This window comes from Zonotrichia leucophrys, chromosome 7, assembly GCF_028769735.1.
Source record: "Zonotrichia leucophrys gambelii isolate GWCS_2022_RI chromosome 7, RI_Zleu_2.0, whole genome shotgun sequence".
NCBI lineage: Eukaryota > Metazoa > Chordata > Aves > Passeriformes > Passerellidae > Zonotrichia > Zonotrichia leucophrys.
In genome coordinates this window covers 26,525,948-26,538,169 of record NC_088177.1, presented here as the reverse complement: position 1 = coordinate 26,538,169, position 12,222 = coordinate 26,525,948, and the positions used below count along the sequence as shown (strand labels likewise).

The window sequence follows — 12,222 nt, the reverse complement described above, 5'->3', positions numbered from 1 at the left end:
TTGATTTCTTTTGTTTCAGTGGAAGCAGTTTAGATTGCATATGTTTTGCAGACCTTTCCCTTTCCTTGTTGATCTGTAATATAAGCCATACAGTTGATATTTTGCCCTTCAATGGCACCAATGCTCCCTGGCCCCTTGGCAGTTCAGGCAGTGAGTGTGACACGTTAAACAAATGTGGGTGGCAGAAGCCTTAATTCCACAGGGCTTGTCTGCAAGTTGGGACCCATGGGGTTTCTCTGCTGTCTGCCCTGTGTTCTTCCCACTGATGGTGTCTGGAATAGGTTCTTTCTCCTATTCTTAGCCAGAGATTTTCTTGACCTAGGCACATGACATCTTCCAGCAGTTACAGCTGGAGGCTATGAATCTTCTGTAAATAAACACATCTTTCACAAACATACATGTGATTTGAAACACAGTAATTAAAAAAAAATTTTAAAAAAGCCACAAAAATCAAGAAGCCCATTCCTGTACAACTGCTACTATATGTGGGTGAAAATGCTGGAGTGAGCTGGGAACACAGGGAACACAGGTACCACTTGGTATCTATGTGTTCAATACCCTTGTGTATAATTAAAATCTAACAGGTGGCATCTTCAGAGCATAGTATTAATTAATGACTTTAAAAAGTGTCACAAAGATGAAAGAAACAATCCCAAGTATAAAGCAGTCTTATTTATATAATTACTACTTTTTTTCCAACAGTTTTCTGTAGATCAGTCCAGCACCTCTTTTTCAGAGGTGGCACAGTCAAGTAACTGTCTTTTTTAAGAAACATTACTACAGTAGTTCCCCAGACAACATTTCTTTAAGAAGAGTCATGCAAAAATGCAGAAGACTGCTGCCCAAGAACATTAGGATTTCTTAGGAATAATCCATATTGTCAGGAATGCCTTGAAGACTATCCAAGAGGGACTAGAAATCTAGTATTTGTAGAACATGAATGTGTCAGCTGTGAAAACAAGGGAGATTTTCTACTTGACTTTTTGCCCTTTAAGACTTCCTATGTGCTAACATGATTGCATTTGGAAGGGAAATTAAGAACAGTGCCATAGTGCCTGCAGGTGAAGGAGGTAAAGAGCTAGACTGCAGTATGGCCACAGGGCAATAATAGTAGCTTACTTGTAATCCCATGGAATAAGGTAGGTACTTTGCTGGTTTTATTATTGTGAAGTGGTGAAATGGTCTTTATATGTGTGTTTCATAGTTCCTGAAATGACTGAGATGTCAAACCCTTGTTTTCCCTCAGGACATTCAGAAAGGGAGACAGCCTTTAATTGTATCTTTCTTCTGTCTGTGTTAGAGGTACTGGTGGTGCCTGCTGAGGAGTAGGAAATAGGATCTTGGAGCACCTGATAGCATTAAACATAATGATGGGCTGGGAGCAGGTCCTGTCCCTCCTCAGTTAGTGAGACTGCCCAAGGTGCAGGCTTTTCCATGGACTGGAGGTGTACACTGCAGGGAAGGCAGGTGCTGGCACTGGGAGGCAGTGGCACTGCACATCCCTAAAACCAGTGGTGCCTGCTGCCTTCCCAGAGAGAGCTGTGGGAACACTGTGCAGGAAATGCTTCTCAGGACTGAGCAGACAGTGCAGACAGTGCAGTCCTGTGTTAATTGGAGCTCGTGGCACTTTCCATAGGGCCCTGCTGCCTGACACAGGTATCTCCAGCTCCTTTGCAAACCGGGTGCTGCCCCTCTGAAGGCACGGTTTTGGTTTTCGCTGTTGTGGGCCACTTAGCTGAAGACTACCACAGCTCAGCAGGACTGGCCAACAAAAGCCACCAGAAAGCCAAATTCCACCTCCCAATACACTTGGTGAGCAGGCTGCCTGAAGGAGCTGCTCCTTTTGACTGTCTGGATATCTCTCCTTTCTGACAGCTCTGCATGAGAGCCACTGGATCTGCTGGCAGCTGTGCTACAGATTTTACATCTGGTGCATAGAGAAACTTCCCAGTTAAATGTTGCCTGCAATCTTAAGGGTTTTAATATCACTTCCTCAAAGCTGTGCAGGTCGTTCAGCAAATGCCAAGAAGACTATTTTTGACTGACTCAGTGCCTTGCTGAGAAGAGTCTCATTAGGTCCTGCTCTCTCATTAATCAGTCTGGAAGCCTAGGCCAGGCAGGCAGATTGTTCCATCGGCTTTATCTGCCTCATGGCAAGTATCTGTGACGTTACTTCTAGGAGCACCTCCACTCCCAGATTTTTCAATAGCAGCAGTTACTTTGTGGCCGAATAACTGAGAGTTACTGGTGTGGAGACCAGCTAGCCTGCATCATTTGGGAGGCAGTGGATTAGAACCAATTAGGAGGAGATGCTCCAGCTCACTCGAAGACTTTCCTGACCCTGTTACAGTGTGAAGACAAAGCACCTTGATTAAAAACAAACAAATAAAAGCCTGGATCTGGGATTCTCCCAGTTGTTCTTGGCAGGTGCCTGCTGTCCTAGTGTACTAGTGCCTTCCTTTGTAGCTATTTGCTCTCTTCTGAATGGTGAATTATTTGGCACTTGGTTATGCATATTGTTATAATCATGTGTTACTTGATGCATAGAAACTACAGTGGAGTTTGATTTGCATGTACATATGCCTTTTCAAAGTAGCTTCAACTGCAAATGTTTACTTTATTAGGTTAAATTACTATGAACTGAGAAGTGTGGTAATTGCCTACCTTTCAATAATTTTTTTGCATTTGGTTAACATACAATGATTATTTTATTCAATCTAAATGAAATATAGAGCAGGGTGTATAATACACTTATATAGTAGATATTTTTATAACTTAAATATAATGCTGGATTTAAGAAACAACCATCCAATTTTGTATGTGAGTACAGAATATCAGTGTTTGCTTCATTGTATTTTTTGTTTTCTATGTCTTTTCCTTGCTTCTGCTTCTCTAGGACTTTGGAATCATGTTTACACATCACATTGTAACAGTCACCCTGATTACCTTCTCATATGTGACCAATCTGACACGAGTGGGAACCTTGATCTTGTGTCTCCATGATGCAGCTGATATTGTCCTAGAGGTAAGATCATTCCTCTGTCATCCTGTCACTAGGTAGAACCTTTTTGCTATGCAGAACAAGTATTTCCTAAGCCAGTTCAAGATGGTAATGGTGATTAATATAGTCTATTTCCTTGCCTAAATATCTTGCACTTGTAGCAGCGCATATTTCTGATTTCAGACTGGTTTTTCCTTTGATATGTTGCTTGTACAGAGCAGAGACTGGTAATGCATTGCATGCCAGGGAGGGTTGCATGCAGATTCTAAATACAGCATGGGAAAATCAAAAGCTGAAGTTGCAAAATCTGCAAAGTGGTGAAAGTGGTTCACCTGGTTCTTAACCCCCTGTGACATGGTGTGTGGAGCAATGACGCTGTCTCTGAAAGGATCAAGGTGTCACAGTGTGTTTCTGCTCTGCTTTGCTGGGCAGAGGCTGTTGGACAATTTAGTGGCTTATTTGGGCATGGCCAGGGAGCTGACCTCTGGCTTTCCAGGTTCCCATGCCTCTGGATCCCAGTACCAGCAGCTGTATTTGGAGAAGAAGGGATGATTGGAATTCTTTTAAGTCAAGATAGTCTGTAACTTCCATAGTGGCAGCTTAGAGATGTTATCATCCTTTATCTGCACCAGTTGCTAGAGAGCTCTGCATCATGCTGGAATTTGGCTGTTTCTGAACTCTCCTCCGAAGTTAATAACTATTTTGTCTGAAATTATTTTTTATTCAAGTACCTGCAAGGATACCTGTTATGCAAGAATGTAGACTTACTGCATGAGTCACCTATTGCAAAATCAAGATCCTGCCATTCTGATTCAGTAGTGCTGTAAATATGGCTTTATTTTTTAAACTTTTTTGGTCTAGAAAGCACATGACTGCCTGAGATAGAAAGCAAAAGAGAATATGGATTTTTTGAGATAAAAATAATCACATCTTTGCAAGTTTATTTTTCTGTTTTAGCAATGTGTATAGCTAGCTGTGACTTCACCTAAACTTTCTTCATTCCTCTTTTCTCACCACCAGAAAGAAATACTTGAAGATGTTTATTCTAGATCAGACCAGTGTCTGTGGAACTATAACAACACTAGAGAGCAGCTGTACTAGGCTAGCTAAAACTTTACCCTCTGTTCATTAACTGAGACAAAGAGGAATTGCTGGTATTCTCACCAGTTGCAGACATTGGTCAGATATGCTTCCTCACAAGGCACATACTTAAGTGGTCTTTCTAGTCAGTTCTTTCAGTCTGGTTTGGCTGGAAATGCTGCTGGGGCAGCGTGTCACAGCACTGGTGCAATATGAGAGGAGATGGATTCTTGCATGCTGCTGACATTACTGAGGGGAAAGTCAGTACAGAGGAGGAAAGCTATCAAACTGCAAAAGAAGTTGGTTAAATGGCTTGCCTTGATGCGTCAGTTGTGCACCTGACTTGTGTTACCTATTACGTATTTGTAAAAATGAAAAGCTGTTTCTGGAGGCCACTGGACTCTTTCCATCTACCATTTCGTAATGAAACACATGCACTGGAAAGCTGGGAAGCACCATTTTTTGTTATTCTCATTGCAGAATGTAGTGTGCATTGGTGGGAATACTGGAGGTGATATTTTTTCCACTGATCTTAAGGTATCTGGAAGTATGGAAGAGCCATAGTAGGATTTTCAAGAATTTGTAATGCTGTGTTCCTCAGTTGTAGTCATGGTTTTTAAATTCAGAAAATTGTGTTCTATTGTCTTAGGTGGCCAAGTTCCATCCAACAACAACATATTCATTCCTCTTTTTTCTAGTCTTTATTTATCACTATAATTTGCAGAATTATTGTAATTTGTTATTTGAGAGCCAATGTCCCAATAGCTGTACTGTTTTTGAGAAATGGCATGATACTACCTCAAGTTGCTATAGTAATATCAGCCTCATGCACTAAGAAACCAGTTTTTTAGACTGCCACCATGGAAATACATCCAGAATTCCTGGACTGATTTTTTCATCATCTGAAAAGCAAGGAAGTTAGTAATGCTTCTGCTTTGTATGTTGGCACCAAAGTGTTCTCTTTTCCTTTAAACTAGGCTATTTCCTTCAAACTGCTTCAAACCTCTAGAAAATGGGACTGATTCAGAAGGGTTATGTTTTCTTCACAGCCGTGATGGCTTTCCTTGTATTCTGAGAGCTTCTTAACTGAGTTTCTTTAGTGAGGAATAATCTTCATGTTCAGGTTTTTAGTTGAACATTGAGTAAATTGAGTAAATTGAGTGAAGTGCAGGTTTGGTTTTGGCATCCAGATTATCTGTTTCTCTGGTTTGAATTCTGCATTCAGAATCCTATTCTGTATGCCTGGTTGTAGCAATTTTGCTCCCTCTTAGTGCTCTGGAAGCCTACACCAGTGTCTTGTGGGGTACTGGGAGCTGGATGCAGGTCCCCTCAGAAAGGAGCTTTGAAAGGGTTCCCAGTGGCTTAAGTGGGCACAAAAGAGTTCCCAGTGTCTTAAGTGGACTCTCTGGATACATTTGACAGAAAACATGAAGAAAGACTGACCCTGTCTCAAGGCAGATGTTGTTTTAAAGTAATAATTAACTGCTTGCACACATTAACACTGTGGAAGCAGCACGGACATGTTAAAACAAGCTTCCTTCCCTATATACCATTTTCTTAGGGGAGAAAAAGGGTAAAGAAACTTCTGGGAAGATCAGTGTTTTAATGAACAGTTTCAGAGAGGAGTAATGAATTAGTGAGTCCTTCACTGGGAAAGAGTCAGAAGATTGCATGAAGACAAGTGAGAAAAGCATGTAAATATAAGCATAAGACAACAAGTTAGAAAGCAGAAGCTGAAAAGAGAGCCTTGGGAAAATACTTGAAGGGGAGGGGTATAATATTTGAGGTGGAAACTACTCTGTTTAGGCAGAAAAGGAAGAAGAGATGCTTCAGAAAAATGCAGTACATGGGGTGTACTGGAGGAATTGAGACAAGGTTTATATATAGCAGCTACCAGAAGGTCAGAGAGCATGGGGTACATGGAAGGTAGATGGATGCTGAAAATGCCAGTGGAGCATACTGGAAAGGTGAAAGATAAGCAGGTAAAGAAGTTGGGCACAAAGACACCATAAACATACTGGAGTTCGATAAAAGGTTTAGAAGAGTTTTGCAAATCTGAAATTGTACAATCTCAAAAATGAAATTGAGTGGGAAATAAATTAAATACATACTCTAGTTTTTTGTAGTCTGATTTGATTTTTATTCCAAAAAAGATATTTCCAGCTGCTTGGTAGAGAGGAGTTCCAAGATCACTGTGAGGTGGCCCAGTGAAAATGTTAGCGATATAAAAATTTGATTTCTTCTTTTTCTTACAGCTTATACACAGTGCAAGAGAATTGAGTTGTCCTCATGGAAGTAAAAACACATCTTTTTCTTTTGCAGGCTGCCAAAATGGCAAACTATTGCAAGTGTCAAAAACTGAGTGACCTTCTATTCCTTACATTTGCCGTTGTCTTCATTGTCAGTAGGCTTGGCATATATCCCTTATGGTGAGTAAGGACATTGTTTTCCTCAAGCTCTAGGCACCAAACAAGCTTGGAAATAACTATGTTATAATTGAAAACGATTCATTGCTGTTACTCTGTTTCCCAAAGCACCAGGGAAGAGTTTCAGACATAACCAGGTGCTGGAACAGCCTGTTTGCTGGAGTGCCATTGTGTTTACTGTGTGCTAGATGAGAAACATCTGGGCCTTCTGCTGCTTTTGAGCTGGAAGTGGGCTGGAGACAGCATAGCTTCAGACTAGCAGGTGGCTGGCTGTATTGGCAAGAAAGGAGAGGAAAATCAGTCACCAAAAAACCGACCAGCAGCTAAGCTTGAAGCTAGAATATTCTCAGTGCTTGCTTCATGAGCACTTTCAGCTTAAAGAAAACACAGTGGAATAAGTAAAATCTGACCTGCAATAAGGATGTTGTTGTCATGCAGATTGCAATACTGCAGGCTCTCTTTTTCCACCTCTCCTTTGAATTGGGGTTCCTGGGGCAGCTGTGTAACACTTCTGTCTAGGTTTGTGTGAAATTACACAGCTCTTACTGTAATCTCACATCTTCCCAGACAGTCAGCTGCTTGCATGTGCTCACACTCTGTGGGTACACAGACATGCATGCACACAGGCTGAGCACAGATGTTTGGTTCTTTAGCTGGGATCTTCTGATCCAGGGGGCAGATGGCTAATTAGGAAACACGTGGAGGTACTTCATTGTAAAAATGCATTAAAGTTTTTCTGCATCCTGTGCACTATATATGAGGAGGGCTGAGAGAAAGTGTTGGCCTGGGCCCTTTTTTCAATCTTTTCTTTCTTTAAACAGAACTAGCACAGATACCTGTATTTCTAGGCAAGTAGGAGAGGTCTTTCATTGCATCAGAAGATGAAAAATGACAGTTTTGTTTTTGGGAAGCAGCAAGAATAGCAGAAATTGTACCCTTTGTAGAGTTTATTTAGATTACCACCAAGCTCCTTATATTCAGAGGATTTACAGATGCCAATGTCAACCTCCCTGCTCCAATTTCCTTTCCAAACCTCACTAATGATGCCTCTTTGAGGTTTTGTTAATGCAAACAGGGTAAGAGCAAGATGCCCTTAGGGAGCTGTGTCATCAGCTCTGCTTAACCCTACAATGTAGAAGTCTCATTTAGTGTTTGATGGCTCCAAAGATATTGTCATAATGCCTGGTCCCTACTGTGTTGTGAGTTGGTGAACAAACATGACAGACATTAAAATGGATAGACACACAAACTGCATGTCTAGAAACATTTGTTATTTTCTTTGAGGAGCGGTTTTTTCTTTCTTAAACAGTTTTGCTTCCGTTCCTCAGTCCTTCCTTGAAGCCAACTGGGCCATTCACTGAATTTCTGTAAATGAAATAAGCTGGTTTTTCTACTTACATGGTCTCAGATAGGAAAAATGGTGGCATTCCTGCTCATAGGATTTCACCTGACCCCTGTTTCCTGTTTTATATTGAGAAATGGAGGGAGGACCCAATTTCACCAGTGCATTTCTGCCACTGGAGACTGCAGTATATGACTGTGCTTAAGGAAGGGCTCAGTCAGATGAGGACTGGATGGGTTTGCAAAGGGGAAATCATACTTGGCCAACCTGATAACCTTCTATGATGAAATTACTGGCTTGTAATTACATAATTACTGGATTAGTGGGCAGAGTGCACCCTCAGCAAGTTTGCATGTTCCACCTGTGAGGAATGGCTGATACACCACAGGGTTGTGCTGCCATCCAAAGGGAAGGAACCTCAGCAGGCTGGAGATACAGCAAACAGGAGCCTCAGAAGTTCAGCAGAAGCTGTGCAGAGCCCTGCAGCAGTATTTTCTGGGGGCTGATCACCAGAAAAGCAGCCTTGCACCACAGGAACTGGGGGTTCCAGTGGGCACTGGGGTGAACATGAGCCAGTTCTGTGCCCTCGTGATAACAAAGGCTGCTGGAGCCCTGGGCTGCCTTAGGAGGGGGTGGGCAGTGGGCTCAGACAGGGGACCCTGCCTTGCTGCCAGCCCTGCCGAGGCCACGGGCAGAGCACTGTGCAGCTCTGGCCTCCAGCAGCAGAGGCACAAAGCTACTGGAGAGAGTCCAGCAGCAGTCACTGAGACTGATCTGGGGACTGGGGCACCTCTCACAGGAGGAGAGGTTGAGACAGGCAGGATGGTTTAGCACAGAAAAGAGAAAGCTCAAAAAGGGTATTATCAATATAGAAATTCATGAAGGGAGAGAGTAAAGAAGAGTGAGCCAGGGCTTGTCCATTGACAGGAGTGCAGCAGCTGGCAGTGTGCTGTGTGCTCCCTGTCACAGCCAGAGTGGGGACCCTGGCGATCCCTCTGCCTTGTCACGCTTTAACCCCAGCTGCCAACAAAGCCCCAGGAAGCTGCTCACTCACTTCCCACCAGTTAGATGGGGGAGAGAATCAGGAGGGTAGAAGGGAGAGAACTCATGAGCTGAGATAAAACCAGTTCAATAGGTTAAGGCAAGGGCTGTGCACACAAGCAAAGCTAAACAAGGCTTTCATCCACAACTTCCTGTGGGCTGGCAGGTGTTCAGCCATCTCCAGGACAGCAGGGCTCTATTTGTAATGGTGACCTGGGAAGTGCAAACACCAACACTCTAAACATGATCCCTTCCCCCTTCTTCCCCCAGGTTTGTATGCTGAGCACGACACCACATGGTGTGGAGTATCCCTGGGGGCAGCTGTCCCAGCTGTGTCCCCTTCCAACTCCTTGTGCACCCCATTCTCCTCACTGAGGGCTGTGTGAGGAGCAGAAAATGCTTTTGCTCTGGGAGAGCACTGCTCAGCAATAACAGAAGCATCCTGAAATTACCAACACTGTTTCCTGCACAAATCCAGGATATAGCCCTATGCCACCTACCATGAAGAAAACTAAGTCTGTGCAAGCCCAAACCAGTGCATCCCTGAATCAATGAAAAATACATTCATTTATCTGAATATGCAAATAGTTTAGGTGTGGTGTAAAAAAAATACTTGATTTTTTTAAGACCCTTTTATTTCCAGACCAAAGCCTTGATGTTTGTCAATCCCTGTATGGGCCATAAACTTAAGAGTTGGACTCGATGATCCTTGTGGGTCCCTTCCAGCTCAGAATATTCTGTGCATCTCTTCCTGATGGCTACCCTTAGATAAAGCCAGAGGCAGATTCATTGTTCTAGCTGTACTGTAGGCAATGCATGTGGGAGTCAGAGTTGGCAGGGATGAGCCATGGCATACATGAGCTTGTGTCTCCCAAATCCTTTTCCTCTATGAAACAGCAATTCTAAATCTTGAGCTCTATTAGTTTGCATGTCAGCAAAGATGACTCACTGGAGTGGCAGCAGGCCAGGAAGTATAGCTTTGCTCTCCTTTACTGAAAAATCAAAATAGCAAAATTTGGTGCCTGATTAATATTACATAAATATGCAAATTTTGCTAGCATAAAGGCTGAGAGGTATAAAATCAGTGTGCATGTAATGTAAAAGCAAGGCTGTAATTTGTAAGAAAACTTCCCCCACGCAGGAAGGTGAATGCCCCAGACAGGCTGGCAGGGACGTCACTCCCAGGCCCTGCTGCGCTGCCCCTTGGCACAAGGGCACTTCATTGTGCATAGAGGTGCTCATGGAGAATTCAGAACGTATCAAATGCTGTTGTTTGAAGGGTGTTTAACAGCAGGGCTAAGACAAAAGAAACTGGCAATTAGGTATATATTTAGCAGTCTTTCTGCAGGCATCTGGAGTTCATTTCAGCAATAATTCAAAAACCCCAGGATACTTTCTGCCTCCTGCTGCTAAGTGAATGTAGGAGTAAAGCTGCTATTTTCACTGACAAGACATTTTGCTTGTGAAATTCTCCCACTTGCACATAATCACTGTTCTAGCAAATTACAACATAGAACACAACTCTCCATGAGTCAGGAGGAACATGGTGCCTTCTCAGGTGAACCAGGATTGTAGGGAGAATGAAAGCAATCTCAACCAAAAATTAATATAAATTATACAAGCCCTTGGCTACTCTAATCAGGCTGGGTAAAGCAGTTACTTCAAGCTCTCAAGGAAGCTGGGCTTATATTTATTTACCAGGTTAAGGCACCAAACCAGTTAAATTGAGGCTCTTTCAAATTGCTCTGACTAGTTACTAGCATGCGGTTTTCTGGAGTTTTTCACTTCTTTTGATTACTTTTATAATGAGTTATATTGTCTGGGAGGTAAGAACCTGTTTTTCAGGGAAGTGTTGCTGACAAGTACTGCTGTCAAAGGACAAGGACACAAGCAAACAGCCTTGGCATTCATGAGTTGGCCTCTGAGTTCTCAGCATGCTTGTATTACACACATGCACTGAGAAATATAAAATAGTGCCTTAACGTGCAGATTTAAATGAAAGCCTGATTGAAGCAGATTATAAAGAGCAGAGGTCATGTTCTGCATATGCTGTCCCACAAGTTCTCATCTAGACAAATTTGGCATAATCCAGGTAGTCCTTATTATGCCCTTCTGTTCTTGATCTCTTTGTACACTGTCAGTGTCCGCAGTTGTATCACATTAAAAGCTGTGAAGATGGACAGTCAACTACTTGGATTAGTTGGTATAGTCTTGTTTCATGCCAGTAGGTACATCTTAGCTGGATCTTTTTTTTTGTGAGTCTGTTTGGAAATATTCTGGGGGGAAAAAATGGAAACCAGTAATTCTCACTGTTAAAATTCAAAGCTGTTTCAGGTGTATGTCTCCTCATCAACTGCAGTGTGTGGCTTCTAAATGAGATTTTGGTGCCAATGTACCTTTTATAAGTATGGGTCAGCCAGTCCTCAGAAGAAAAACTTTGTTCCTTGCTATTCTTTCATTTTTGAAGCTTGTTCATGACAGTACACACAGTCTGGCTCATGGCTGATATCTATCTAATTGCCTTTACATGGCAGTGAGTATCTGCATGAACCAGGCAGGCCTGGTGTGATTCTTCATGAGTTACAGTTAACTTCTGTTCAGCGTGGCGAGCTCTAATGAACCCCAGTTGCTCACTGCCAGAGCTGCAGTCCTCTCTGCATGACTGGCAGAGCAGCTCCCCCTGAGTGCCACCGCTGGCTGAGCACCACTGTGGGGCATAGCCCTGTCCTTAGTGCACACTCTGTGCTCCAGACAGTGAGACAGGACTGCCAGTTTGCACTGCTCTCCGTCCTTTCATTTATCCTGGAATCTGCTTCTCTCTGAGCAAATAGGGCAGTGCAGAACCCCCATAAGAAGCAGCTGCTACAAAGATTTGCTTACCCTCTCTTTTTCCTCATTTTGTTCTTTAGCTGACATTGGCTGGGTTTATACAGCTCTTAACAAGCAGTGAAGCAGAATTGTTGTCCCTCATGCTGGTTTTCTTTCCTGGCCCGTTGTCTCCTGACTGGCCCTTGGAGTGCGTGTGCTGTGTGGGAGGACAGCATGTGGACCCCAGCAGAGTCACTCTGCCTCACTCCTCTGAACATGCTGGTGAAACAGAAAGCTCCAGCCTACCCTTCAAAGCACCCTCCAGTGCCAAAGCAATACATAGGCAGTGATTAAAGCAGAGTCCTGGTCAGGTTCTTCACATAGTGAGAATTCAGGTAGCTAGATGAGTCCCAGCTGCCCACACCTTGCCTGCACTCTGAATGAACACAATTGTTTAGCAATGGTTTTAGTTACTCTTGTTGGATTGTAAACCTTTCTAGCCTAGCTAGGATAATAAAATAACT

At 43.0% G+C, this 12,222-nt stretch overlaps 1 protein-coding gene across 3 annotated transcripts in view; it reads left to right on the top strand.

Annotated features, from left to right (window-relative positions):
• Positions 1 to 12,222, top strand: part of CERS6 (ceramide synthase 6) — a 112,968-nt gene that overhangs the window by 83,455 nt on the left and 17,291 nt on the right. For all 3 annotated transcript variants that reach the window (XM_064718031.1, XM_064718030.1, XM_064718029.1), the window contains 2 exons: positions 2,897 to 3,025; positions 6,404 to 6,510. In XM_064718031.1, coding sequence (XP_064574101.1) covers positions 2,897 to 3,025; positions 6,404 to 6,510 — 236 coding nt within the window. The remainder of the gene's footprint in view (positions 1 to 2,896; positions 3,026 to 6,403; positions 6,511 to 12,222) is intronic.